This window comes from Petaurus breviceps, unplaced genomic scaffold (assembly GCF_028583685.1).
Source record: "Petaurus breviceps papuanus isolate PSGF00001 unplaced genomic scaffold, PetGlider_PUasm1.0 38, whole genome shotgun sequence".
NCBI classification, from domain to species: Eukaryota; Metazoa; Chordata; class Mammalia; order Diprotodontia; family Petauridae; genus Petaurus; species Petaurus breviceps.
The window spans coordinates 89,866,624-89,891,608 of NW_027186304.1; the positions used below are offsets into that span (position 1 = coordinate 89,866,624).

Sequence of the window (24,985 nt, forward strand, 5' to 3'; positions counted from 1 at the left end):
CATACAGCCCTGCCTCACTTAAATACTATTCACTTGCAAGTCAAGACATCAACCTCTTTGAATTCATAACTACTCTTCAAAAACAAGGTCAAACAACAATTCATATTTAACTTCCAGCTCACTCAAACCCACAGATCTTTTTTCAAATGAACAATTTGTCTAACTATAACTCCCCATCTTATAAGTAAATTCAACCCATGTAAAATGGTATATTATCTACATATATAAAACTACACTATCTAAATTAAATTTTGTCTCATTAGACTCAATCAAATGTCTTAGGCTAATATCTTTTCGGATCTTATATCTAGGGTGGTAACTCTCTCACTCCCAGCTTTGTGTAACTCGCATGTTTGATAAATATACATCTATGCAATTTCCCACATCCACTGCCATGGTATCGGTCATCAGTTATAACCTAATCTTGACTTCTGATTATAACTTAATCTTGACCCAGGCACCAGAAGCAATGTGAAGACAAAAAAACCCTTTCTCCTTCCCAGTGACCTTGGACTGGCTTCCACAAGTGACCCAGAGAGGGGAGTCTACACTCTGAGGCAGTCACTGGTAAGACCATCATCCCTTACTTTTAGCTTTTCAGTTGGAAAAGGAGGAATGGAGGTGTTGCAACATTCATAGATTTCATTACATTGTCTTTCCTGCTAAACCAATCTCTTTTCTGAACTTCCCTAGTTCCACAGAAGACATCTTTCCAGTCTACAGGGTTCTTTATTTCCTCATTATCCTTGATTCCTCAATTTAAAGTGCTATCTTCAAAGTAACTAATTGACAAATTCGGTGACCTTTTCTCAACCCTCCTCTTTCTTGTTCTCTCTGTAGCATTTGATACTGGAGACCATACTCTCCTCTTGTATACTTAACTCGTTTCAGTTTGCAAAAAATTACATAAGTATGTCAACTATAAAAAACAAGTTATATCTTTTTAAAAACTGGAAACAAATTTCTAACCTGTTTAAAAATTTTCCAAATGAAGAGTTTCAGTGGGTTTTTAATTTATTTATATAAATATATATATAAATACATAAAAACATAATACCTGATTAGTTTGCAAGAACAAATGGGAGACATTAGGAAAGATTATTAGCTGAATTTTAATAAAAACGTTTATATAACTAGTAGATGGGAGTGACAAATGAACATGATTCTGTAAGTCAGTAGTGTACTTCTTCCACATAAATGTATATATTTTTCCGAGGTACTTTTTCCAGCTATGACAGTCATTAAAATCAAGTAATGAAATAAACTAAAATTAGAATCAAGATTTTTGAATCACTATCACAAAATTTAAGTCAAATTTAAAAAAATGAGGCATATTCCATCATACTGTTCACTAAAAAATCATTAATCATTAATAATTTGGGAAAAGAGGACTGCTTTTACTGTTCATAAATCAAATTTTTTCAGTTTTTTGTTGTACAAACTTTAAAAAATCTATTTTTATGTAAGCTTAGATATTATTTTCTAAGCAAATATACACATATTAAAGGCATACATTCAAAACTAATTTACTTAAGAAGTACATGATCAAAAACTCTGGAGATCACAAGTCTAAAGATGTAGCTAATCTTCATTTCCAAACTCTACCTCCTCAAACATCATCAGAGGCAAGTTTGAAAGAAAAAAAAAGTATGAAATATGACAGAAACAATTGCAGATGTCACTTAAGCCTGATTCTGAGGAATAATACTAAAATCATCTAACTTTAATAGATGTTTAAAGTTTACAAAGCGCTCTCTCTCTCTTTCTGTGTGTGTTATATATACATATATATGCATTATCTTATGAGCCTTTAATAATCTAAAAAGTAAGTACTACAGGTATTACTCCATTTTACAGATGAGGAAACTGACACTCAAAAGGTTAGGTAATTTGTTTGTAGTCACACAACTAGATACAATAGGAATACAATCTCTTCTTACTCCAAGTCAAGTGATTTTTAAAAAATATTATGGCAATTCTCCATAATGTGCCATAATTTTAAAATAATGTAAATAGCCCCAAATATTTAGCAAGAGTAATCTATGGCAACCAGTGGTGAGGTAGAAAGGGCACAGGATTTGGAATTAGAGTAGCTGGGTTCAAATCCTAGGTATCACTTATTACAAACTACTTATTTACTTTAGTCACCTGGGATAAGCCAGTGAACCTCTCTGAGCTTTTAAGCTTCCTTAGCTGTATAAATGAGGTTAAATGAGATGATATATAAGGCAGTGACGCAGCAGAAAAAGAACTAGCTTTGGAGTCACAGGACCTGGTTCAAATACCTCTTCTGTATGTACTGCCTATGTGACCTTAGGCAAGTCACTTAATTTTCCTGGGGTTGCTTAACAATCTTGGAAGGATTGGTCTAGATGGCTTCTGAGGGCCATTTCATCTATGATCCTGTGAGCTGAAAAGGTCTATTCATCTCTAAATATGACCCTGTGACCCAAAGATATTATAAAGTCATCCACATGCTATTAGGGTAAAATAATTAAAACAACATTTTGTAGCTCAACTTCTTTGCAGGAAAGAACATTCTTACTAGTTGCTACTCAGGAAAGTAAACAAGTGGCCATTTGAATATAAGCCAAAATCAAATCTTTATGTTCAAATGGAATTGTTTAAAAAAAAAAATCTAAAAAGTAGTTAAGTTCAAACTGATGTTATTTTTATTTTTGAGATAGAGTAGAATTTACATAACAGATTTGGTATAATATCCCTTCCAGGGATTAGTGTCTTAATCATGTCTTTAGAGAGATTTGAAATAGTGATTCTAACATGCATTCTTAAATATTACCTATTTTGCTTACAGAAGATGGACTCTATTTTCTAAGGAGCATTCACTTCTGACATTTCGATCCCTGACTTCAGTGGCTGCAGACTCTGAACCTCTGTGCCACACTTAGGACAAGTGAAGTACATGTCAAACAAGTAGCTACTTTTAACACAATAATAACAAAACACATGTACACAACCTATGGTGTGAGGCATAGTAGGCCACTCTCCACAAAGGGAACATTCTTTGCCATGGATGGCTAATGTATCATCATTGTTAGGAACACCTGTAACGGGGATACACCAAGATGACAATTTGGCTTTCAACTTTTGGATATTAATAAGTGGTAACAGAAAGATCAGAAATTCTGCAAAACCATGCCACAATAGTTCCCTGTTCATGTACTCAAAGCCAACTTCTCGAATGTTTTGAGGTTTGCAAAATACAGATCGAATACCTAAGAGACGCTCTGTCAATGTAGCAAACTTTCCTTTTTGTAGGAAAATTAGGAAATTAACCAAACTGCTTAATTTCAAAAGTCCAACAATAAAATTAGTACACTGTTTGACTTTATAGAATGATGCTAAATGGTGGTTACGGAATAAATCATAACACCTTTCTTCTAACCACCTTCCTCCAACTGTGCAAATAGCATACCATAACTTTTGATTTTTACTTAGTGGCTGATATTTCTGAGTTTGAGAAAAATCATTCTTGTAGTGGATATTCATAATTGACTGTCCCACAGTGGCATTCTTGGAGTAAATGGTGAATCTCCATAAGAAAAGCCACAAAAATGCTTTTACCTCAGGTTCAAACCGGGCTAAGAGTCCTGGCTTAAATCCATGAAAACAATGAGTAAACTGGGACCAAACTAATTGTTCCAGGGCTTTGTTTAGTTCCAGGGCATCCAGCTGACTTATTCTCAGTACAGGGTTTGGTTGCTCAGTAGTCTTTCCATTGGAAGACATATCTTCTTCCCTGCAGGACTCTGGTGGAAACAAACAAATAAGTAAGCATACCCCAATTTATTGATGTTTAAAAAATGTGTAAAAGCATGATATTCATGTTGAGGAAATTCAGCACAAAAACTATAGCTTTAAATAATTTAAATGTACTGTAGCAATGTAGCTACTATAATTTTTATTATAACTATATTCTTTCTCCTATTTCATATACAACACACACACACACACACACACACACACACACACAGACACATACACACAGATGGTTGTATCCTTTTTCAACGAACCATTTCCCTAACAGAAATGTCCCATAAACTTTTAGCCAAATACTTTAAGCATTACTATAAAAAAAATTTAAAGTTATGGGTATTTTCTAAATTACCTTTAAGTTAATGTGACTAGTGGGGAAGTTTATCATCAGATTAATAACTGTAAACTATAATGTTTCACTGGATGGTGAATCAAGACGAGTTTAATTTCTAGCCCTGATATTTTCCACATGTATAATTTTAAAGGAGTAATTTAATTTTTAATCACTATCCTTTTCATTGATAAAGGTAAATAGCAGGGATAAGAGAGGTCAATACCAATTTATCCTATCATGCTATTGTGAAAATTGACAAAACAATCCAAATATAGTAATATTATCACTACATATTAACAGGTACAAATTATATATGGGGAAAATTTTCAAGGGAATATTGAGTTACAGCACAAAATGTTATTCAGAAATGTGGTAAACTATAGAGTCATTGGTATAGGGTAAAAAACAAAGAGAACAAAAATGTCAGGAATATTACAAATCACCAAAATGATGAGGGAGGGAGTCTTTCCCTTATTTAGTCTGCCATTTTCCTGAAATTATAGTCCATTTACATAGTTAGGGTCCTGAATTAGAAGCAGAGATAAACGAGGCATACATACTCACATAATCTGAAGGACAGTGACTCTGGTTTGATTTGTTGTAATAGGGCACTGTATTGGTATTCAATAGATAAGCGTCCACATTTGGGTTGCATCACTGGAATACCACAGGTTAGATCATCAGGATGAATCTAGTAAGATGAAAATAGGGATAAAATTTTATACCTGGATTGAAAAATCAACTTTACAAGAACAAGATGGAAGGGAAGACATAAGTTTACCTGAAAAAGACCTGAAAGTTTTAGGTGACTCAAGAGCAGGCATCCATATGATATGAAAGTCAACAGGTAATAAAAACTTCAGTTGCATTAATTGAAGCACAGAATCCAAGACTACAGACTAGAAGCATAATACTTCAAATGAGTAAACGAAAGAGATTTTATGAAAGTGCCTCCTATGTGCCAGGCACTGTGCTAGGCACTACAGATACAAATCCAGAAATGAGACAGTTATTACCCTCATGGAGTTTACATTCAAATGGGAGAACAACACATATAGCCAGGGAAAGATTGCAGAGTCAAAGGAATGGTGAAAAGAGTAAAAGTGCAGTCCATTGTCAATGTACTTTTCAGAAGCAATGGCAGGATTGGTTTGCTTTTTGTACTCCAGACAAGAGGCTGAAAGAGTGGGTGGGGAAGGGCAGAATGTCTAGTGAAGCAAGATGTCCCAAGATGTCTGGGGAGCTGGGTGTGAAACGTGGTCTAAGTGAAACATGATCATTGAGCCAAGTTGCTCAGAAGTTGCTTGTCATTGCTCAGAAGATTAACTTACGTAGTCAAGGAGGCATGATATCTGGTACAGATGGATATGATCTAGCTGGGGAGTGGAAGAGTAGTCACGTGAATGGATGGCTACGAATTACTGAAAAGATTATGGATCTATGGCACAGTATTAACTACTTTATATCACTATAAAGGGTATCCTAAATATCTTATTGTAGCTTTAAGCTACTAAAACTGCACAAATTTTTTGGGAAATTTGTTCATAGCCTTAGTCTGAATTCCAGATTATCATAAACTATTTTCAACCCCAAATAGACTATGTTGAAATTGCATGAGTAAAAAGAAGAGTTGAGCAACATTTGAATGATTACAGGATAAATCAAAATATACCTATATTTTAATATCTGAAATTCCTAAGAAGCATAGAAACAGCAAACAACTCAAAATCTTGCTAAACATCATATGTCAATGGCGATCATTTGGCAAGTATTTACTGTGTGTGAGGTGCTACTGTGTTAAGTCCTGGGGGTACAAAGAAAGGCAAAACCGTAGCCTCTGCTCTAAGTGAGTTCATATTCTAATGGGAGAGCTAACTCTCAGAGAACTGTACATAAAAGATATATACATCATAAATGGAAGGTAAATCTATGTGGGAAGGCACTAGTGGTTCAGGGGTAAATGGAGAGGACCATCTGGAAAGGCCTCCTTTGGAAAGGGGGATTAGAGTTGTCTCCTGAAGGAGGCCAGACGTCAAAGGTGAGGAGGGAGTGCATAAAAGGCATGGAGTTGGGAGATGGAACTTCTTTTGAGAGGAATGCAAGGAGACTAGAGATAATTAATCACAGAGTATATGGTAGGGAGAGACTGGAAAGGTAAGAAAGGGCTACCTTATTAATGGTTTTAAATGCTAAAGGGTTTTAGATTTGATCCTGGAGATGTTAAGGAACCACTAGAATTTACTGAGTGGGGAGGAGGTGTGATGTGGTTAGACCTGTAGTTTAGGAAGATCACCTTGGCAACTAAATTAAAGGATGGACTGGGGAAAGACTTGATGTAGAGAGACCAAACGGAAGGCTACTGTTATAGTTTAGGTGTGAAAGTGATGAAGGCTGGTATCAGGAAGATGGCTGTGTGAGTGCAGAGACCCTGACAAATATCCAAGAGATGTTTTAAAGGTAGAAATAACAAGACTCAAAAACAGACTGGATATGTAAGGTGAATACGAGCAAGTAGTCAAGGGTATCATCAAGGTTACAAGCCTGCATGACTGGATGGTGGTACCTCTGATAGTAACAGGGAAGTTGGGAAGAGGGTAGGGCTTGGAGGGAAAAGATAATGAATTCTGTTTTGGACATGTTGAGTTTGAAACATCTATGAAGCACAGATTTAAAATATACTAGAGGCAGCTGATGATAAGACACTGAAGTCAACTGGTCCAAGAAACCCAGAAAGGAAGAAAAAAAAAAATACCTGGCAAGCATAGGACTTGAAGGGACTTTGAAGGTCATTTAATCCAACCCCCTCATTTTATGGATGAAGAATATGATACCCAGGGAGATTAAGGAACTTGACCAAAGTACTCTAATTCCAGAGCCAGTACCCTTTTCATTGTTAATATGTTGCCTTCAGTCTTGGGGAATCACTCTGTATCATCAGTTTAAAGTGATACCTGACGTAGAAGACTCCTAGTCTTCGATTATCATGGACACAGGTTTCAAGTGGACAGAAACCTTGTGAGATTTATTTTGTTCCACAGCTGGTCTGGGAGACAGTATTTCTGAATCTGGGCTAATCCTAAAGATGTAGAAAGTCCTGGGTTTAGGCACCTGAAGATTTCTTGTTAGATGCTATCTAGTTCAATATAAATTGAGAAAGACAGAGAAAGACACAGAAAGAGACAGACAGTCTGATAATGCCTGCATCTTTACAATGAAGCTACTTGATTTAAGAAAGTGTCGATCAACTTTCATCTCTAGTAATAAGCTCCCCCACCGGAATGTAAACTCCCTGTAAGGATTATTTCATTTAAAATATTTAAATCTCCAGTGCCTAACAGAGTGCCTGGATCACAGCAGGTGCTTAATAAATTTAAGTTGTCCCTTGTCCTACAGTACATGTACTGCTGTCATTTGAACTTGGTAGTGAAAGAACAGGGGGTATAAGAATTCTGTAGAAGTTCACAGGTAGACTTTTGGTTGAGATGGTGACATTTTGATATTTTTAAAGAAAGCCAAAAATGTCAATGAATTATTAAAAAATGAACAGAAAAGGAAGTTTAGAAGAAGATAGAGAGAATAACATTGGAATTACTATTTCAAATTTGAATTATTTTAAAAAAATTACAATGACCCCAAGATGTATACAGTGGGAGAAGTAGCAAACTGTACATGATGGATGTTTTTCAGCTACAAATATTATCTCCTTTTTGTTTTTTCTGCTTATGTCCATGTTGGGTGCTGTTTATTAAGTTTACAATAACAAAGAAAACTTAAAAGGAAAAAGGGAGCAATATTTTGCAGAGTAGTTCAGTTCTCCCAAATACACTTCAGCAAATACATCTGAAGGTGCATTGTAAAGAATGATCATTAAAAACACCAAAAGGAAACAACAGTTAACCCCTCCACAGAGGTCAGGATTGTATCAGCAAAAAGCACATGAGTTCTTTAAAGGATGAAAAGAGAGATGGAAGGCAGCCTGAACTACCCTAAATGGTTTAGTGCAGACTCTCTGAACAGGATGGCATATAGGGAGAGGAAGAAGCCTGCAGTCTCTCTATGACAGTATGGGCTGCAATAAGCCTGTACCCAATTTGCCCTCACAGAGCCTTAAAAACGTGGGTTCTCATAGCCACAATGTACCAGGTGAGGTGAAAGTTAGCACAACAGAGGGGATGTTAGTTCTGACCTGTTGAAGCAACTGGGAGGGCCACAGAATCAGTCTTCATAGGTCACTGCTAAAGGAGACAGGGTAATAGGAGCACTCAAAGCCACAGTAAGAGATAAACTGAGCTCAACGAGGTATACACTAGGGGGTACAGAGAAAGAGGAAGAGGCTGGAAAGAGAAAGGTATGAGGGCTTTGCAAAGAAGCCTAAAACCACCAGGGTTATCTCCATCATTTGGTTAGGGCCTGTCAGGGCCATAATGGGGCTCAGAACCCACTCCCAGCTAAGGACTTTGTCTATATCTGAATTGGTATTGATGAGAAAGCAAAAGCTGAGCTTGTGCCAGAGGCTGAAGCCTGGTACTAGAAATCCCTATCCAGAATTGTAGTGACTACAGTGGAAAGAAGACCAAACAGGAACTGTATACCACAATCAAGAAATCATGAAAAGGTAGAAATGGGACCTAACACTAAGTCCCAATGCAAAAACTGAGGCTGGAGATATGAGCAAAAAAAAGTAGCAAATAAAATGAAGAAATACCATGAGTTACAAGTGGCCCAAGAGATTAACCAGGAAAAGACTTGTGGATGTAACTACAAGTACAAACTGTCTTAGATAAAAGAAAGGCTTAACCATAAGCATTTCAATTGTGGATGTAAGAAACGAAGCAAAAGATATTGGAATAAAGAGTAGTATGTGAATGTAATGGAATATTGCTACACAATAAAAAATGGCCAGAAGGACATCTGAGGATAAACCTGGGAAGGTATATATGAACTGATTCACAGTGCAGGGGGCAGAGATTCTCTTATTTCAACTTTGTTATCTATGCCATTGTCTAGAACAGTGTTGTGTGCACGGTAGACATACAACAAGTTAACTAAAATGGAGTGGGCTGCCCCTGTATGAAACAGTTTCCTCTTTCCCTGGAGGTCTTCAAACAAAGGCTGATTGATTCTTAAGGAGACATTGTAGAGAGGATTCTTTTTCAAATGTGTATCACTCTAGATGGCCACTGAGGTCTCTTCTACCTACAAAATTCTGTGATTCCATGAAATGTTAACTATATTTTGACCACGCCCACATTCCATCTATTTTCCTCCATCCATTTCACAAATATTTGTTTTAATATTTAGCTCTCTCTCGGGCTCAAAAAGTATACTTTCTTGGAGTTGGATTTTTCTCACCTCATATTCATGTTTCAAACCTTTGCAATTGGCTTCTCACCTCATCACTCAACTGAAAATGCTCTAAATTTCTCTTTTCTCAGTTCTTATTCTTCTTGACCTTTCTGTAGTATCTGACCTTGTAAACCACCCCCTACCTAGACACTCCCCTAACACGGTGTTCTCATGACACCCCTCTCTCTTGGTTTTCTTTCTACTTATTTGGCTGCTTTTCAGTCTCCTTTTATGGATTCACATTGCTCTCATATGTGGGTGTGTGCACAAAGCCATTCTCTATTTCTTCTCTTACCAATTATCTGTAATTTAATCTGTAATCAACTCTCACTTGAATGTCTATTAGGAGAAGCCTCAAACTCAGTATGTTCAAAAAACAACTCATCTTTTCCCCAAATCCTCCCTTCTTCAATAATCTTTATTTCTAATGAAGGCACCAAAATTTTTCTAGCCATTCAGGTGTTTTGTGATTTTTTTGCTTTTTGCTTTTTGGAGGGCAATTGGGATTAAGTGACTTGCCCAGGGTCACATGGCTAGTTTTTGTGTTAGGTGTCTGAGGCTGGATCCGAACGCAGGTCCTCCTGACTCCAGCCTGTGTTCTATTCACTGCACCACCTAGACGTCCCTAGCCATTCAGGCTTGCAACCTTAGAGAGTTATCCTTTGTTTTTCCTTCATCCAATCAGCTGTCTTGTCAATTCTATTAATGTTTTCCAAACTAATGTACATTTCTCTGCTCTCTCCATCCACCTCATCACCTTTTACTCAGACTATATAGTAACAGTCCTGTTTCCCTATTTCTAGCCTCTGTCTTCTACAAAGACGACAAATTCTTAAGATACAGGTTTGCTGTCTCTAGGGCAAAGTCCAAATCTCCTGTTTGGTCCTTAAAACTTCCAACCTAAATTTTTAAACCTATAACACATTACATACTCCACGTTACCCAAGTCACTGTTTCCTTCCCATGTCATTCCATTACTCCCCTCTATACCTTTTGCCTGGAATGCACTCCTGCTTCATTTCCACCTCTAAGAACCCTGAGCTTAAAACTACAGCTCTAGGTGTTGCATCCTACAGGAAGCCTAACCTGATCCCATCAGATATTAATATCTTCTCCCTGGAAATTCCTTTGTATACAAGGTATCCCAAAGGCCTTAATACAGTTTTAAGCTTTAGCAAGCTTAAAACTGCAGTAAGACTTTTAGGATCCCCGGGGTGTTTTGAATTTATTTCCTATGCCCATGCACAATAGAATATAAATTCTTTGAAGACAAAGATTATTTGATTTATGTTTTTATATCCTCAGCAGTTAACACAGTGCCTGGCACAAAGCAAGTACTTAATAAATGCTTGTTGAAGTGGACTGATTTTAAGCTCACTGTACAATCTTACTAAATTACCCTGATTTGACCAGAATTTTTTTTGAGGGGGAATCCCACATTTTTCTTTACTCCAGACATGCTACCTCATGCTTTTAACATTGTCTTCCCCTTTTCCTGACCTTTTAAGATCCTAAAAATTAAGCCTCAGTCAAATATTTCCAGTCAATGAAAAACTGGGGAGAAAAAGTCCAACCACCAACAACTATTTTTTTTTCTTTTGCCTTTTGGAGGGCAGTTGGGGTTAAGTAACTTGCCCAAGGTTACACAGCTAGTTTTTTCGTGTGGGTGTTAAATGTCTGAGCTAGGATCCGAACTCAGGTCCTCCTGACTCCGGTGCCGGTGCTTTACTCAACTGTGCCACCAGCCGCCCCTCACCAACAACTATTATCTGTTTAGCAAAGGATACCCCAAGTTTGAGATATGTGATGGGAATGCTTAAGAAAAAAAGAAGACCAGATAAAAGGTATAATATCTACCAAGGTTAGAGTGATTAACTTGTCACATAAATATGTTTAAGACAAAATGATCCTGTACTAAAAACTATTAGAGGTCTCCTGATGGCATTTTATCACTAGGTATGTCACACTGCTTTTCTTTCTTTGAAAAACAACTGAAAAATCAGTTTACCAAGAATACTAATATATAATCTCTTTTTAAAAATAATACATGCTTTGTCTTATTTTGCTTCCCAAAATCAAAAGAGCCTCTTATGTAGCATATTCCATAACCAAAACAAATTAATGTATATCACTGAGGAAACAGGAATTTCTCTGGATGTATTTTAGAGCTTTTATTGAGTATTATACAAATTATGAATGAATATATTTTATTTAGAAACGTGTTATTGACAGAAATTTATCAATAATAATGTGGGTATTGTCAAGGGCCTGTCAATATTAATGTAATTATGATTAAGGGGATAACATGGATTTTAGCTATAATACCAAGTAACATCTCCTACATTGCTGCTATCAATATAAGCCATTATTATTGACTTGTTCTGAGACTCTCAGTATTAGATGTATTACCATTAGGCATATTTGTCAATGCGTGTTGCCTACAAAAATTCTACATTCAAATTTACAGGTCTGTAAACCTTGTCAGCAGAAATACATGATTCCCACATAACATCTAAGGTCTTATCTGTCCCACAACCGTCCTTGCTCCTTTACAAACACAGAAGCTATACTACTCCAATACTACAATAAACTCATTTCTACAATGTCATGTTCCTCTAACTCTTCTAGTAATCAAAGAGGATGAGCCTGAATGTTCCATTAGCCACTTCAGTTTTTAAAAAACACACATACAACGAACCTTAATTTAAAGGGTTGGGGACATTTATGCAAATTTAATTCTGTGATTGGAGATTGCTAAGCCTCTTGCCCATACCCAAATATTTTATTTCCTTTGTGTAGTCAGATAGATTTACTGTCTATTGTATTGAAATCAATACTAATAAATGAGATATGCATCAAACAGGGATTTAGCAGGACAGTTATTCCCAGAACACATTACAAATATGGGCATAAGAGAACAAGTTATCACTAAGTCTCATCAGGAATAGTGTGATTTTCTGGACAGTGAACAGGACTGGAAGTGAGAAACTGAGTTCAAATCCCATCTTTGTCACTGACTTACTTGTGACTTTAAGTTTGTAATAGCTCTTAATCCTCTTCACTTCTTCCTCTTGCCTAACCCTCCTTTAGTCTAAATAGGAAGGGGTTACCTTATAAAGATAAAGTGCTTCATTATTCTAAATCTTAATGCTCATTTTAAAATTGTGCAACTATAGCTTTAACAAATTTAGAATGCCTAAAATGACACTTTTTTTTTAACAACTCTGCCAGCTTATCTCCTTAAGGGTTTGTCAATAAGTGCTATATTTTACAAGTTACATTGTATTAAAGATCAGTACATCTTTTGGTTAAAAAATGAAAGACAAAAGCAATATCTTTTATGTTTTATTAATCTTTTAATTAATTAATAAATCTTAATTTATTAATTAAAACTATCATAATACTTATTTTACTTTAAAAGTAGTAATTGTGGAGTCATTTTGATTATCTGACTCTTCATGACCTAATTTGAGGTTTTCTTGGCAAAGACACTAGAGTGGTTTGCCATTTCCTTCTCCAGCTCGTTTTACAGATGAGAAACTGAGGCAAACAGGATTAAGTAACTTGCCTAGGGTCACAGCTAGTATGTGTCTGAACTGTGCCACATAGCTGCTCCTCAAAAAGTGAACATACCTGTTATTTTCACTCAATCTCTAGGACAATTTTAATTGAACATCACATTTTCCACTTCTCTTTCTATAGCTGTGATACAGGAGATGATGCTTGAAAAATCACAGAACAAGTTTTTATGTTAAACCTGTGTTCTAGTCTCAGTTCCGTCACTTTGGCATTCAATGTATATAGTGTATGCCTCAATCATTTCATCTTTAAAACATCCTATTCACAGACTTGAAATCTTCACATTTAGATCTCAAAAGCATTAAATAGTAAAACAGTCTCACCTTTAGGAATATCTGATGGAAAGCATGTATATGGAGAGGGAAAAACTAAAGGAGAGTAGTAAAAATCAAAGAACAAATAAGACAAGTATGCATTGACAGGATTAGGTGATGAAGGAAAAAGGAAGATCAGGTAAGAAATAAAGCCATTCCCAAAAGACATTTAAGGGTACAAGGAAAACAAAAAGTGTAGGAATGCTCAAAAGATAAAAACAGATACATTAAGATGACATGGACCAAACAAGAAGCTGTGGATAATGGAAGAAAGTAGTTTTTAAAAAATTTATTTAAATAATAGAACTCTTTCAAGAGCCAGAATAGTTGCAGATCCAGGGGCAAGGGCATGGGCCAGTGCCAGGAATCTAATCAAAGGATGAAGAAATAAGTAATTTAGAGGCAGACGTCATAGCCTGAGAAGTAAACAGTAAGATTAAACTGTTGGAAGTAAAGTGCTCTAGGGCCTAATTACCCCACAGCTGAGTACTGCAAGACTTTCGAGGACTGTTTAAGCAGCTGTCTTTGGCAGCAGTTTTCAATGGCATATAGGAGAAAGGCAAAATGACCAAAAATGAGACAAGGGCTATTAATAAATGAGAATTTAAAACGAGGAAAGGTAAAGTACTGGAAATTGGAGACCACTGGCATTACTCAACATCATACAAGACTTTTGTCAGTATCAGGCTGCAAATGCTGGTAAGAATAGATTATAGGATGATACACAAAATTTTAAAGTTTGCCATTAAGGGATGGAAAATGATTGGGATTTTTGGTTATAATTAAGAAGACTAATGAACTTTTTATTATTTAAATAATAACTTTCTCCTCAAGGCCATGCAAAAGTAGAATGCTAGATAAACAATGAAATGTGAAGACAGTCCATGCTAACAAGACCATCACATCACACCCTATGGTAGTCCTCAATGGATCAGTGTTTAAAAAAAAAAAATATATATATATATATATATACATATATATGTATTATGTACATGTATAGATACACACACAGATATGGATAATAAACGAACATGGTTTGTGTATCATTCATCAGAAATGTGAGAGGAAGGTGTGTAAAAAAAGAATACTAAGTCCAGGTAAGTACTCTAGCATATATTGCAGTGCCAATAAGAGACGTGGGATGTAGGTTTCCTTATTTAGCTTCAAGCAGAAGCTAAATGACCATGACCAAATTTGCCAGGCATATTAGATGTGGGGATTCCTTTTTCAGGGATAGGCTGGAATAGATGGTCCTAGGATCAATTCTAATTTTAAATTGTCAGTGAGGAGAGGAAGGGAGAGAGGGGGAAGAAGAGGGAAAGGGGAAGGGGGAGAGAGAGGGAGAAAAAGAGAGAGTTAGTTAGTTAGTTCAGTATGACATAGCACAAAAAACACTGGTCTGAGTAAGGAAAACCAGGTTCTAGTCTTGGCTCTGCCGCTAATCTGTGACAGTTGCTTGATCTGTATAGGCCTAAGTTTCTGTCTGCATAAGGATAAAGTTGCAGTAGATAATTATTAAGGTCCCTCATAGTTCTTTAGTTCTATGATTTTTCTATCTCATTACTTCCCTTATGAAATAATATTGCTAAGAGTGAAGCACAAGAGAAAAAGGAATGATGGGGAAAGATGTACAAATGCAGTAACAGAAACTGTTTAGGAGAGGGAGCTCATACTTGTTTCTTTAGAAGCTTTAATTCTACAAGGAACACGAAGAGATTAAAGAACTAAGTACATAAATCATAAATCAAAGAATAAAAGTTTGGAATAGAAAAGGAAGAGAATAAATAAAGAAAACAAGGAATCTTTCTTGTGAAAAACAAAAAGAAGAGAAAAAGAAAAAAACCCCTAAAAAACAAAATAAATTGAAAGGATAAAGGGGGATTTTGAATATACCACTTAACTGAGATGGAAAGAGAAAAGGAGAGAAGAGGAGGAAGAATTAGATAAGTAAAACAAAGAAAAATAAATGAGGAAAAACTACAGAACTAAGGAAAGGGCTGACAGAGAAAGGGATGGAAAAGGTCCGTGAGGAGTGCTTGTGGGAATAGTTGCAGCAATGTAGATTAGGCAAAACTAATGAGAGTCAACCCCTCCCCCTCCTCCAAAAAAATCAATTAAAGAATACAAGAGACACAAATAGAAAAAAAATATAAACACAACTTTCATAACTTTATATGTAAATGGATGGGGTGAATGAGGTGGCCCAAATGGATAGAGCACAGGCAGGGGTAGGGAACCTGTGGCCTTCTAGGTCCTTGGTTGTAGCCTTTTAACTGCTTCCAAGTTTTACAGAACAAATCCTTTTATTAAGGGGATTTGTTCTGTGAAGTCTGGATTCATTCAACTTGAGGTCCCAGAGGGTCACGTGTGGTGTTGAGGCCACAGGTTCTCCACCCCAGGCCCTGGAGTAAGGATGACCTGAGTTCAAATACATCCACAAACACTTACATATGCTTGTGTGACCTTGGGCAAGTCACTTAACACCAATTGCCTCACCCTCTGCCCCTCAATGTATAAACAATATAATAAAATGCGAATGACAGTGAAAAAAAGAGCATTATTTTATGGTTTCAAGAAAGATATAGAATAAAAAACGAGATGCTAAAAAAAACGATGCATAAAAAGTAGTAGCTGCAAACCTATCAGACAAAGAAAAAACAAAAATTTACAATATGAAGAGATAAACAAGGAAAGTAAATTATGCTGAAAGGAACCACAAACAAACCAACATTAACATTCAACTTATGTGTATCAAATGTCATAATATTTAACTTCATAAAGGAAAAGTACACTGAATTACAAAAAGATATAATAATATAATAATAGGAGATTTGAATGTCTTTCTCTCAGATTTGGTCAAACCTAACAAGATAAATGAAAAGGAAGATACAGAAATGAACAAACTTGGAGAAACTAGAGCTAGAGTTATAGTGTCTTCTAAATGAATAAAAAAATTTATTTCTTAGCTCCACATGGAACTTCTATAAAAACTGACCATATACTAGGGCATAGAGATATTTCAAACAAATAAAGACAGAAATAGTAAAAACATCCTTTATGGACCATAATACTATAAAACAGTAATCATTCAGAGAATACAAACAAAAGATGTAGAAAGCTTAATAATGTGGAATCCTAAATAATGAATGGTTCAAAGAAAAAAAATCCCAGAAATAATAATTATGTGAATAGCAGTGATAACAATGAAACAACATACCATAATTTCCAGAACATAGCTAAAATAATTCTCAGGGAAAACATTATGTTCCTAAAAATATATTAGTAAGGGGCAGCTAGGTGGTGGTGCAGTGAATAGAGCACCGGCCCTGGAGAGTCAGGAGGACCTGAGTTCAAATTCGACCTCAGACACTTAACACTTGCTAGTCCTGTGATCTTGGACATGTCACTTAACCCCAATTGCCCTGCCTTCCCCCCTCCAAAAAGCAAAAAATAAAAAATAAAAAGTAGTAAAATAGAAAAGGAGGATTAAATAACTGGGTGTGCATTTAAAAATATTAAAGTCAATAAAAAACTAAAACAAGCAAAGAAGAGGAGAGACAGAAAATTACAAGAAAAGATAGAAAAACTGGGATCTGAGACTACAGAAATTTAAAAAAAAACATGCAAAACTGTTTTTTTAAAAATCAAAACTGATAAACTTTTAGCCACTCAGATTAAAAAGAGGGCAAAAAGTCAAAATAACAAAACACTAAATTAATGAGATCAGATCATAACAAACCCAGAAGAAATAAAAACAATCAGAACCTATGGTGCAGTTATATAATAACAAAATTGAAAAGAAAAACAAAAACAAAACAAAACCCAGATTATCTTCAAAAACACAAAATAGCAAAACTAAAAAAAGACCAGACATGTTAAGCAATCCAATATCAGAACAGGAAATACAACTAGCTATAAAGGAACTATCAGAGAAAAGTCAAACAAAAACAAAAGCTTCTGTTCCTGATGATTCCACAGGATAATTTTATCAAACTTCTAATGAATAAACCAACAATTAGTACAACCATATTATTCTCAAAAACTGGGGGAAAAAAGCATTTTATTAGATCATTTTATGAGCTAATCCTAACAGCTAAACCAGTGAGGGATAAAACACAAAAGAACTACAGACCAGTATCATTAATAAATACTAATTCAAAAATTGTAAATAAGATCTTGCCAAACATATTACAGCAATTCATCAAAGAAATTCATCATGATGAAGTTAGATTTATATAGGGAATGCAAGAATGGTACAACATAAGGAAAACAATCAACATAATTATTACCATTAAAAGCAAAAACATCTAAAGCCATATAATTATCTCAATAGATGCTGAAAAAGCATTTGCCAAATACAACACTTGTCTGTGTTAAAACCATGCAAAATACAGTTATATAAAGAGGTATTTTTAATATTATAAAAAGCATGTATCTAAAACCAAGAGCAAGTATCATATGCAATGGAGAATCACTAGAAGCTCTGACAAGAAATAAAGGAGTAAAGCAAAGATGCCCCTTTTCCCTACTAGTATTTAATAAAAGCTCTACAAATGTAAGCAATAGTGTTAAGGCCAGAAAAAAAGATGTAAAGATAGGGAAACAGGACAAAATTATCCCTACTTGCTGATGACATGATAGTTTATTTAGAAAATTCTACTGAAATCACCAAATCTTTGTTATAAGGGGAAGCTTTCTGATTGAAATGAGAGGGATGATAAAGGGCAAATTTATCTGATGCAGAAATAAAAGATATCAAGGAAATCTATTTATAAAAACAACATATTTAAATGTGCAAATAATGGTTAGAAAAACATAAATCAAAACAATTCTGAATTTTTACTTCATATACCTTGCAAACTGGCCACAAAGACAAGAAATGGAAAAACAATTTGTAATTATATCTAGGTTCCAAATAGTGGAAATAATGAATTCCCTGAAGTTGTTGCATTATTTAAATTTGTACTGAATGTTGTATAATGACCTCTGTGTGACCTCCAAAGGTCAATGACAGAGAGACCCACATCATACCAACAGCACTTTTAAAGCTTTTTTTGGTCTTTTAGGAGGGGGGAAGGCAGGGCAATTAGGGTTAAGTGACTTGCCCAAGGTCACACAGCTAGTAAGTGCTAAAGGTCTAAGGCTGGATTTGAACTCAGGTCCTCATGACTCCAGGGATGGTGCTCTATTCACTGAGCACCTAGCTGCCCCTAGAATCATCTTTCATGCAGTCATTCCTTGAACTCTGTGATTTGAACCTGAGCACTGATAAGATTCATCCATCAGATTAATAGGAATTAGTAATCCTATTCTGTTTTGATCCCCATTTAGGGTTTTCTTGGCAAAGTTACCGGGAGTGGTTTGACATTTCCTTCTCCAGCTCACTTTACAGATGAGGAAATGGAGTCAAATAAGGTTAAGGGACTTTCCCAGGGTCATACAGCCAGTGTCTGGGGCCATATTTGAACTCAGGTCTTCTTGACTCCAGGCCCAAAGTTCTATCCGCAGCACCACCCAGCTGCCCAATATTATCATGGTTAACACCAATACAGCACCTACTATGCACCGGGCAGGGCGGCTAGGCAGCCCAGAGCATGGGGTATAGAGTAAGGAAGCCTTATCTCCCTAAATTCAAATCCTGCCTCAGACAACTTACTAGCCATGTAACCTTGAGCAAGTCACTTAACCCTGTTTGCTTTAGTTTCCTTATCTGTAAAATGAGCTAAAGGAGGAAATGGCAAACCACTCTAGTATCTTTGCCAAGAAAATTCCAAATAGGGTCACAAAGAGTCAAACATGACTGAAAATTATGTACCAGGAATGGTGCTAAGTGCTTTACAAATATTATCTCATTTAAATTAAGTCACAGACATCTATAGGAATATTGGCATTGACAAAAATCACAGATTCTTTAAATATGAAATAAAAACCGTAAAGAAAGGTGTAGGGCAGGCAGGGTAAGACTGTTAAAAGAACTCTGGATTTGGAGTCAAAAGACCAAAGTTCTGTTACCAACTGGGTAAGGCTAAGTCACTTAATAGGCCCACAACTGTAAAATAAGGATAACGATATTTATGGTACTTATCTCACAGGGCTCTTGTGAGGTCAAAATGGAATAATGTATGTCAAGTGATTTGCAAACTGGAAAGCAATCAGTGGTGGTTATGTTATTATAAAACCAGAAAAATCTTCAAGTATTTGAAAATCCACAATGTGGAAGAGGGATTTGACTTTTTTTCTCTGGTCCCAGGGAGCAATAACCAGACACAGGTAGAAGGTGAAAAGAGGACAATTTAGGCTTGATGACAGGAAAATCTTAACAAAGCTATCCAAAAGTGGAATAGGATGCTTCAGGATGGAGTAGGTTCCTCCTCATTGGAGGTCTTCAAGCAAGGTTAAATGTCTACTTTGGGGGAATGTCATAGGAGGATTTTTTTTGGCATGGGTTAGATTAGGGGATTACCAAGATCTCTATTTCCTGATTTAGAATTTTGTGATTCTGGGAAACAACAGGTAAACTATGGCTTAAAAGAAAATGTTTACAGGCTCTAGCAAAGGGATACTGGCAAAGTTAAGTAACAAAAAATAAAGATCTTAGGCTTTCCAAGATAAGAGAAACACTGAATCATGCAAGTATGTTAAAGCTAGAAGAGGTACTGGCAAGAATCAATTGAACAATCAATCAATAAGCATTTATTAAGCACCAGACACTGTACTAGGTTTGGAGGATACAAAGACAAAAGTGAAACAGTTCATACTCAAGGATTTTACTCAAGGGAAGACAACTTATACACATATAAGTATATAAGCATGAACACAAAATAAAGCAATCTAATTAAATGCAAAATAGTTAGGTGGGAGGAGGGAATTAGCAATTGGGAATATGGAGAATCATGTGATAGTGCCTAGGTAGAGAGGACACCCTGAAATAGAGGAAAGAAAAAATGAGAGGAAAAAAAGAAAATATATGTTTAGAAGAAATTAATAAATGATTTAAAAAGTTTTTTTTTTCCTTTTATAGTTTGGTAGTGAGTTTAACTAGCATTTATTAAGTACCTGCTTTTTGCTAGGCAAAGAAAAGCAAACAGTCTCTGCTCTTAAGAAGCTCTCAGTCTGACAGAGACAACATGCAAACAACTACATACATCAAGACATATACAAGATAAATTAGAGATAATCTTCAAGGGAAGGCACTAGCATTCAAGAAGAACCAACAAAGGTTTCTATGGTAAAGTAGGGTTTTAGCTAAGACCTGAAAGATGTGAGGGAGATAAAGAGGGAGAGAATTCCAGGCATGAAGGACAGTCAGCTAAAACACAGTTGGAAGATGGATTATATGAGGAACAAACAAGAGGCCAATGTCACTGGATTGAAGATGTGGAAGGAAGTGAGGTGCAAAAGAATTTTAAAAGATATGTAATATAGAATATCTTTTATAACAAAAAGCCTGTGACAAATAGATGACATAATAGGTAAAAAAGTGCTTAGCAAAGTGTCAAGTTCTGACTCTCTATGTCTGTCTCATTATATATGGCATTTATAACTTGAAGGAATCTGGTCCAATTTCCTCATTTAACAGATTAGGAAACTTAGGTCGAGAGAAGTTAATTGACCAATCCAAGTTCACTTAACTAAACAGTCTCAGATTCAAGACTAAAACTAAAACCCAGTTTCCTGACTGCTAGCTTCGAACTCCTGGACTATGCTACCTTAATACTGTTCAGTTCTTTTTTGGGAAACTACTAAACCGGCACATTTCTTTCAAAACTCCATATTCTGCTCAAGATTTCCCAGTTTTAATCTCCTGCACTAAAAGTAAATGGTAATCGAGATAAAGTCAGGGAGAGTTTGCAAAGACAAAGGAAAAAAAAATTAAAAACCTCAAACAAACAAAAGAGAAAAATCAACGATCCTCTGCTCCATCTAGTTCACATCTTCCTTTAGTCTAATATGATTCGAAAATTATAGTACATATTGTGGTTTTATTTTTCTAAGGTTTTCAGAAGTCAAGATTAGAAACTTCAATTGGGTTGGGGTAAGAGACACAATACAAATGATTTCTGTGCCAAACTAAATGCTCACTTTATGAAAATCTCTTTGGCTTTTCATTAGACATTATGTACATAGCATTTTCATAATATTAAGACTCCAAAATGGGGCCAGGGGAGGGGGGGGCCAAACAGAATCAAGATTAACTAACTAAAAGTCCTAACATAAAGAACAGAGATAAAAGCAGTGCCAAAACCAACTTCAGAAGAAATGTAAAACCACCAGTAAAAACTCTGGAAACAGTAAATTTCTAGTAAGACAGAGATCCATGAAAACAAAGCTGAGAGGTTTGGCAGGCAAGTGATTTTATGTTTCCTTAAGGAACCATTTTTGCTATTCACCTGTGTCCCCGATATGCTTTCATCTTGTGTTGATATTCATTATCCTGTATCACTTGGTGAAGCGACGGGAAACCTATTTGCTTAGTTCTTCATCATCCCAGACCTCACAGAGAAGTGAAAACATGGACATAGTAAGATATGAGGGGAGAGAGGAAGGAAACTTTAGCCATCCCAGGAGCCTGGTTCCAAAGGGCAGTGAACAGTCAGAGCATGGCATAACCTATTAATAGCTTTCAAGATGATGTGAATAACTTATCTATTTTGCAAAAAGGCAAAACTGATGTAATGAAGTTACCACTGGACTAAAAAATCAGAAGCCTTGGGTTATAGTCTTAGTATCACCCAATACTCTTGAGCCTGTTTCCTCCTTTGTAAAATGGGGATAGTACTTGCACTTTTTAGATCATGGGGATAACTTTTAGACCAAATGGATGGGCATTTACCTCTTTCATTAAAGCTTTAAAATGGGCATTAGGTTGGTTCAAAGACTCTTAATTCTACCTACTTCAAGGTTATAAGAAGTGTTTTATAATTTATAAATGTCAGTTTTATTATAATTATTACAAATATTTTCTTAGCTAAAAAGTTAACAAAGTCAAAAGGAATTTGGTGAAATTTAAAAGGTAGTAAAGTTAAAGTCAATTTGAGTCAACTCTGATGGAAATACTTATTTTGCAATTAAAAGGATAAGGGAGGATTTTTTTAAACTTTTACTAATGAGTCAAATTTTAAATTTAGGATCAAATGTTTGGAATTGAAAAGGGTCCCATGAGGTGGGTCATTTAGTCCAATATGCCTATTTTACAGACAAGGAAATTGAGGCCCCAAAAGTTAATAAACTCACCCAAGGTATGAAAGAGCACTCAGGATTCAAATCCAAAATACTATTACTGTACCAGTTTGGATCATGTCATTACCCTGCTATTTCCTCTTGGATAAAATGCAAACTTCTCTGTGTGCCATTTAAGGTTCTTAATAATCTGGCTCCAGCATACCTTTCATGGCTTATTATATATTATTTTTTTACACACCCTAAGATCCTGAAAACTTTTTTTGTATGTGTTCCAAGAAACTGACAGTCTGACACATAGTAATAAATGTTTTTTTCTTTCATTCATTCATTCATCCCTACTTGCAGTCCCTCCTACAAGTTATTCCATGTCCCAGCTCCAAGACTTTTCATCTATTCCAGTCGCCCATGCTTGGAATGCACTCCCCTTTCACTTCCACCGCTTAGAATTTCTAGCTTTCATCAAAGCTCAGCTCTAGAGTAATTTTTTTTTTACCTGATATGCTTCTGATTCTCCTTAGATGCCAGTTTTCCCCTTCTCCACTGATTTTTATTTTTACCTATTTTGGATGTACTTATTCGTGCACACATAGTCCCCATCCTCTCCCCTTCAAAAGTAAACTAGCAAAGTGTATTACAAATATTCACATTTGATCCTCACAACTCTAAGAGATAAGTGCTATTAAGATTTTCATTTCATAGTTAAGTAAACGAGATTAAATGACTTGCTCAAGGTTCCTCAACTAGTATCAGAGGCCACATTTTAACTCTAGGCCCAGAACTCTACACCACCTAGCTGTTTTTGGTTTTTTTTGTGACTCTATGGCTGGAACATAGAAGGAGCTTAATAAACGCTTCTTAATTGACAGGGCCTGCACGGATTGTTTAAAAAAATATTTTAAGAAGGAGGCAGTACTTCATAAATAAACCGTGACACTGCAACTTTTAGCAGGCTGAATTATATTGACATAAAAATTCCTCCTCCCCCTTTATCAGAAGCCAAATTTTCAAATAACCGACCCCTCTGTAAGCCGGTTTCTAAAGCTAATTATTGCGGAAACAGAGGCACCTGAAGGGAGCGTGCTTTTTGGAAAGTGTTAAGAATTTGCTGTAGAAGAACCGAATCGGAAAGGCCCGGGGACCGACTGTGATGCTGGCATTTTGACGGGGCCTTAGTGGATGTAGGAAAACCTGGGCTCGGAAGAGGCAAGGACACCCCCCTCCCCCCAGGCCTCTGGGTCGGACTTCCTCTAGGAGGCCGCCGGCTGAAGCTCCGCGAACTCCGGGCCACGGCCTCGGGCACTTCAGGGGGTCAGGGAGCGCGCCACGGCTTCCGCCCAGTTTCCTCTTCCCCGCCCCTCCGGAGTTGGGGCACTTTTGTTTGCTCCTACCTGGAACAGAGGAAGCCGGTCCGCGGGCGTAACCGCGCAGGCCAGAGCTCGCGGACCGGGACCCCAAATGGGCAACGCCCCGAGCGAGGAAGGACGAGGCGATTGGCCTGCCGGCTGTCAATCATTGCACGCACACGCGCGGACACCAAAGAGCCGAAGCTGGTCGGAACGATGTGGGAAAAACCACGGTCCAGGCAGAGTTTCTCGGAAACATTCGGCAGATGCGCCCCCCTCCCCTCTCGCCCCCGCCCCCATTAGGCTGACTTCGGCTCCCCGAGGGGCATATTTCCGGAACCTGGGGCTTCCGGAGCGACTCCGGACCCGGAAGTAGCTGAAGCTAGGGGAACCTAGGAACGCTCACACACACATCAACCCCCGCCCCCAACACCTACCCCCACCCACTTTACTGCCCCCTCCCCCAACCCTAATTTAGGCCGAGACGAGCCCAAAACGAATTAAGAAACGCACGGAGAAGAACCGAAAACACGATTTGCACGTCCCATAGCGCGGTGATTGGTCAGTGCGCCACGTGGAAGCGAAGAAGCGCGCTGATTGGCCAGCGATATAACTAAAAGACCTTACAGCTGGAGGGGGTCCTGGACTTGTCAGTCGTTCTAGGCTTCCCAAGAAGAAGTAGCTAATGAAAATAGGATAAACTAGCGAGAATTGGGGGAAAGAGAAGGAATGATGGTGGGGGTGGGGATGGAGAGCTGGGGGTGGGGAGGGGAAGGAGCGGTGGTGCCGAAGCCGCAGACGCTGACCGGGAATTCACTTAGCTCCTACCCGAATTGCTAGCAGGCAGGGTTTAGGATTGGAAGGGGCTCGAGAGATGGCGGGGTTGACTCAGTTTACTGTGGACTGAGGCTAAGAGCAAAAAAGATCATTTAGCAGCTGGAGTTTTGGAGGGGCAAAGAGCCTCAAGATCTTAGCTTACAGGTACCTAGTTCTGACGCATCAGCGTGGTTGCTTTTGATCAATGCTGCACAGTATCCCCTAAGAGCTTCACTAAGGGCTTATCAGCTGGAAGAAAAGCTTTCCATTGTGTGCCTGGGCAGGGACACATA

The 24,985-nt window shown here is 37.0% G+C and overlaps 1 protein-coding gene across 2 annotated transcripts; it reads right to left on the minus strand.

Moving 5' to 3' along the window:
* Positions 1-1,093: 1,093 nt before the first annotated feature.
* On the minus strand, positions 1,094-24,217 carry PEX2 (peroxisomal biogenesis factor 2). 2 transcript variants are annotated; one of them, XM_069100151.1, is made up of 4 exons: positions 23,922-24,217; positions 21,741-21,843; positions 4,676-4,802; positions 1,094-3,770 (listed from the first exon to the last, which is right to left on the minus strand). In XM_069100151.1, the coding sequence occupies exon 4, from the start codon at positions 3,748-3,750 to the stop codon at positions 2,833-2,835; it is 918 nt and encodes a 305-aa protein (XP_068956252.1). In that variant the 5' UTR covers positions 3,751-3,770; positions 4,676-4,802; positions 21,741-21,843; positions 23,922-24,217; the 3' UTR covers positions 1,094-2,832. The 2 variants fall into 2 exon arrangements, with proteins under 2 accessions (XP_068956252.1, XP_068956251.1); XM_069100150.1 differs by lacking the exon at positions 21,741-21,843.
* Positions 24,218-24,985: the final 768 nt, after the last annotated feature.

Excerpts from the sequence above, each read along its gene's own strand:
- PEX2 (XM_069100150.1), bottom strand. The coding sequence starts at position 3,750 with ATGTCTTCCAATGGAAAGACTACTGAGCAACCAAACCCTGTACTGAGA.